The 4,784-nt window shown below is 39.2% G+C and overlaps 1 protein-coding gene across 1 annotated transcript; it reads right to left on the bottom strand.

The window, feature by feature from the left end:
• Positions 1–377: 377 nt before the first annotated feature.
• Positions 378–1,936, bottom strand: LOC311485539 (ladderlectin-like; the record flags this gene model as incomplete). Its single annotated transcript, XM_084541023.1, has 4 exons — positions 378–801; positions 1,150–1,284; positions 1,386–1,492; positions 1,876–1,936. 4 exons carry the CDS (start codon positions 1,934–1,936, stop codon positions 679–681), a joined length of 426 nt encoding a protein of 141 aa, XP_084397149.1. The 3' UTR covers positions 378–678.
• Positions 1,937–4,784: the final 2,848 nt, after the last annotated feature.

Genomic DNA, 4,784 nt, shown 5'->3' with positions numbered 1-4,784 from the left:
CACACTCACAGAGACGCTTGTTTCAATGCTTCAGGCTTTTAATTTTGGAGAAAAACAACAGTAAAGATGAGTTAATTGTGCAGAAGGATGTTTTGCTAACAACGTTCTTTTCATAACACATTCAGTCTGTTCTTAGAAAAAGGCACAAAGCCTCTGAGACGACCCAACTTCTGTTTATTTGACTTGTCGCTTCACTCCTTTAGTTGCGTTACAGCGATTGAAGAACTATAAAGAGGCTCCAGAGTGACTAGCTTAAGAAATAAGAGCATGAAAACACAAACATCAGCACTCATCCACCAGTGTTTGTGACAGATTCTTCTGTTTCTGGACTCATCTTTTTTTCTTAGCGCAGACAGATGGGCGATATACATTACACACTCCATCATCCCAACACTTGGACTCTGCAAGTACCAAAAACAAACAAAAAGAACATGAAAAAAACAAATCAGTCCATCACCACACCAACTAAAACCCGACACTGACTACGTTTACATGGACAATATTTCCTTATTTCAATTAAAATAGTTCTCGCTTAACTGTTTACATTGATGCTAAATAAAATAATCTGATCAGATATTTGTAATAACAACATTACCAACAGATGTTTCTCACTCGATCGACTGTTTTCTTTTACCATTTATCAGTTAAACCAGTCACACATTCAGTTTTCAGGTGAAATTAGGATTTACCTCCATGATTCATTATCATGCAGTGCTGTGCACCATTCAAGTTATTGGGCTCTCCAGGACACCAGTTTGAATAGTGGAAACGTGTCCCATCACTCCACAGCCAGGAATTCTCCTAAAACACAAATTTAAATAGAAATTGCTTTTCATTAATGGAAACTCAAATTTATCTCATATCTTCTCTGTATAGCTTTTAAAAAAGAAATGACTGATTTACAGATGCAGCAGATATTATTGAAAATCAAAATGGTTGAACAAAGCAAGTGTGTCACTGGCGTTACAGGAAAATCTAAAAACCTGCGAAATATTAGTTACACTGTGAACGTGGTGTCAGCAGAGGGCATTCACAGTAACTGAAAAAAAAATATGCTGCATGAACATAGATGACAACTGGAGGAGGATAGGAGGAGGTGGTGGACACAAACTAAAAAAATGTATTCATTTTAAATGATGAACTAAATACCTCTTGAGCATCACTGCCTCCAATCCATGTTTGTTTATACTCATGAGTGCACATCAGTATCAGTCTCTGGATCTCATGGTACTCGAACACATTATGGATCGATGCAAGGTTTCCACCCAGGGACTGACAGTTTTTCTGCAGTGGAGATAAACAGAGATAAATGAGAGTTGTCAAAGCAATAGCAGGACTCACAACCAAAAGGATACAAGAAATAACAATATAAAATCAGTGATTACCTCAGCTTTAGCCCAAGTCATGGTTTTTGGAATGAAGAGGAAATGGCGTCCTTTGTACTTAGACCAACCATGACAACGTAAGGACCTCTTGATCAGGCGATTCTCTGCTGAAATCAGTCTCCAGTTAAATGTTTAATATATAGACTTTTACTGAAGCATAATATAATAATGAGAGTCTTTGTCGAGGGTAAATTGAAACTGATGAGTTGTCAGTTGTCTATTAGTAACTATGTTTTGGGATTGAACCATTCTTAACTAGTGATCAAGAATTTCTGGGAAGATAAACACCAACACTAGTCTGACTGCAAAGGATGACAGCAACAACATGCATCAAATGTCAGTAGAAATCTTTGAGAAATACCCACTGACCAGTTTGAATATCACTGGACTTTTCTTCTGGAGGAGCTGGAAGAAATTTTCACAGCATTCATTAACTACTGTGACGAGTCTCATGTCACTGTATGCAGACGATACTCTACGATATACTCACCATCAGCTCCAGTCAGAGTCATGACGACACAAACAATCACCATCACTGGCAGCGTCTTCATTGTGGCGATGATGCTGATTTCTAGCTTCAGTCAAGAGAACCAGACATGTTGGAAATATTTAACACCCACATGATGAACATTCAATAAAGGAAAAGACAATAAGAGTTGGTAGCAGACCTGCAGCAGAGTGACCCTCTCTTCTTCCTCCTCTGTGCTAGCCTGAAGCCACAATCTTTCAAGATAAAGGACAGCTCTTAAATACAGTTACTTATCTCATCATCTTTCACTAAATGAGGAACTGGCACAGGCAGAGAAATACCATTATCAGATAAAGCATGGTCAGGACACCAAATGTACTATCTACACAAACCAAAAGTTTGTTAACTCGTAACGTTTGTGTTATGTAAATGATTAAACATCTGCAAACTTGTAGGGTCACTATTATTAAGCTTGAATTGGCATTTTCATGCCTCAGTCCTTGTCACAGCCTTGGCTGGAGGTATTGTGTCTTTCTGTAGATGTGTCTCATTCTTGTGAGTCTGTTATCTCAGGAATTTCCCTCAAATTTGTCTTAAACATTGTCTTGGAGTCAAGGATGAATGGATTCAAATTTGACTGCCAAAGTTCACAAAACACGCTGCTGACTGCAACTCAAGAGTTCATGTGGTAGTTAAGCACACAATAACTCTCTCTTGACTGCTTCTTCCTGGATATAAAGTAAGACAGAGGGCCTCCTCTTCCTCTGGTAGATACACCAATCAGCCACAACACTTAAACCAGAATTCAAAGGTCTGCAGAGAAACATTTGGACCTGGCATTCATTGGTGTGGATGTTACTGAGACATGTAGCACCCACCTAGACCAGACCAGACACCCCCATCCCATACCAATGACAGTCCTCGATGGCAGCAGCCATCCCCAGCAGGATGCAGCCTGACACAGGCACACTCACAAAAATGCTTTATGAACAACTAAAAAAATAAATATGAAGAACAGCACAAGGTGTTGACCTGGCCTCCAAATTTACTAGATCCCAAACTGATCAAGTATCTGTGGGATTATCCACAGAGGGCCCTCCCCTCAACCCATAGGACTCAAAGGCCCCCCACTAACAACATTCTGTTGGCGTCCGTCACAGGACACCCTCAGAAGGCCAGAGATCAGAGGTGGCAAGTAACAAAGTGCAAATACTTCGTTACTGTACTTAAGTAGATTTTTCAGGTATCTGTACTTTACTTGAGTATTTCTTTTTCTGACGATTTTTTATTTTTACTCCCTACATTTGTACACAAATATCTGTACTTTCTACTCCTTACATTGGAAAAACAGGATTGTTACTTTTTTAACCTCCACGGATGACGAGACATAGAACACGTGACATGATCTGACATGACTGGAGCATCGGACTGGAGAAGTAAGGTCGACGATGCACTTCCTGTGTTCTTCTTCTACTGTTTTGAACAGGCAGCCTGTTGATTAGTTTGAGCTCTGCTGCCACCTAGTGACTGGAGGCTGTTTATCATTCAAGCATCAATAGAGACACAAATACTGAAAGTCCACCTGACCCCACTATTTGAGAAGTACTGGTCTAATGTGAAAAAACAAATTCAGGTATGGTGTGGTTTCTGTTGCTATCATTAGATTTTTGGATTTTTTGGAAGCTAGTATACAACGTTAGCAATGCTATGGGAACGCATCGTTTTGATCGTTTATAGCTACACTACAAACACTAGCTAGCGGTTTAAAAACAACAACCCAATAACCTTCAATTTATTATTAAAAATTATCCAGATGCTCATGCAGGTCATCTGGTCAGTTCAGTCTAGATTATTCTGCTAGAACTTTTTCATTTTGCAAAATTATCAGCGGATGAATTGTTTCATTAATGGCAAAATAATTTTTACTTTTTACTTAAGTACATTTTAGAACCTGTACTTTCTTACTTTTACTTGAGTAAAGGAGTTGTATCAGTACTTTTACTTTTACCAGAGTATTTATTTTTTTATTTTTTTACACAAGTATCCATACTTTTACTTAAGTAAAGAATGTGAATACTTTTGCCACTTCTGGCAGAGATGTCCATTCTCTGATGAGTCCCAACTGTTCTGGACATACAAGAGAGGCCTACACAATACTCGGACGGTGGTTTTAATGTCATGCCTGATCAGTGTCCATCCATTATAAAGAAAGTGTCTATTATTTGTCATCCAGCTACTCCAACCATCATTGGCCATCAAGCTTGTTCTATATGTTTTCCACTTGTCTTGGAATCTGTTTGTAACCCCATAGATTAATTTTGTTTTTCCCAGTATGAACTTTAGACAAACTTCACTAAGTGAACTCAAAGGAGAAGTTAAAACAATGACTGTGGCGGTTTAGAGTTATTTGTATTTGTGCTGCATCATTTTCTCCGTCAGTGACATTTTGTATCATGCTGAATCGTGGTAGATCCCCATCTTTTGCTGGGCTACTTCCCAAAACCACAAAGACAAATGCTCCACATGTGTGGTGCAAACAACACAGCACATCAGCCAAAGAACACAATGTCATATATTACCAATGAAGTGGGGGGTCAATGCATCGTGCTGTGGGGCTTCTTTTCTTCAGCTGGATCTTACGTGAAGGTGGAGGGAATCTTCTGTTGTCTGCTAGAGAGGTTTCACATGTGCATGACAATAATTCAAAACACATATACAACGCTTCAGCAAGTTTAATGTCTTGGTAGGACCAAGCCAGAGCAGAGACCTGAACCCTTACAAAAAATCTGTGAAGCGACCTGAAGAGGGCCGCACACATGAGACGTCCTCACAATCTGACAGATCTGGAAGGATTTTACGAAGAAAATCTTCATTTTGTTCCAGGCTGGTAAACCAGTATCCAAATAATAATAATCAAAGGGAGCTTCGAC

The sequence above is a fragment of the Chelon labrosus genome, assembly GCF_963514085.1.
Source record: "Chelon labrosus genome assembly, chromosome: 1".
Taxonomy (NCBI): domain Eukaryota; kingdom Metazoa; phylum Chordata; class Actinopteri; order Mugiliformes; family Mugilidae; genus Chelon; species Chelon labrosus.
The sequence above is the reverse complement of the archived record's forward strand: the minus strand, read 5'-3'. Positions and strand labels throughout refer to the sequence as shown.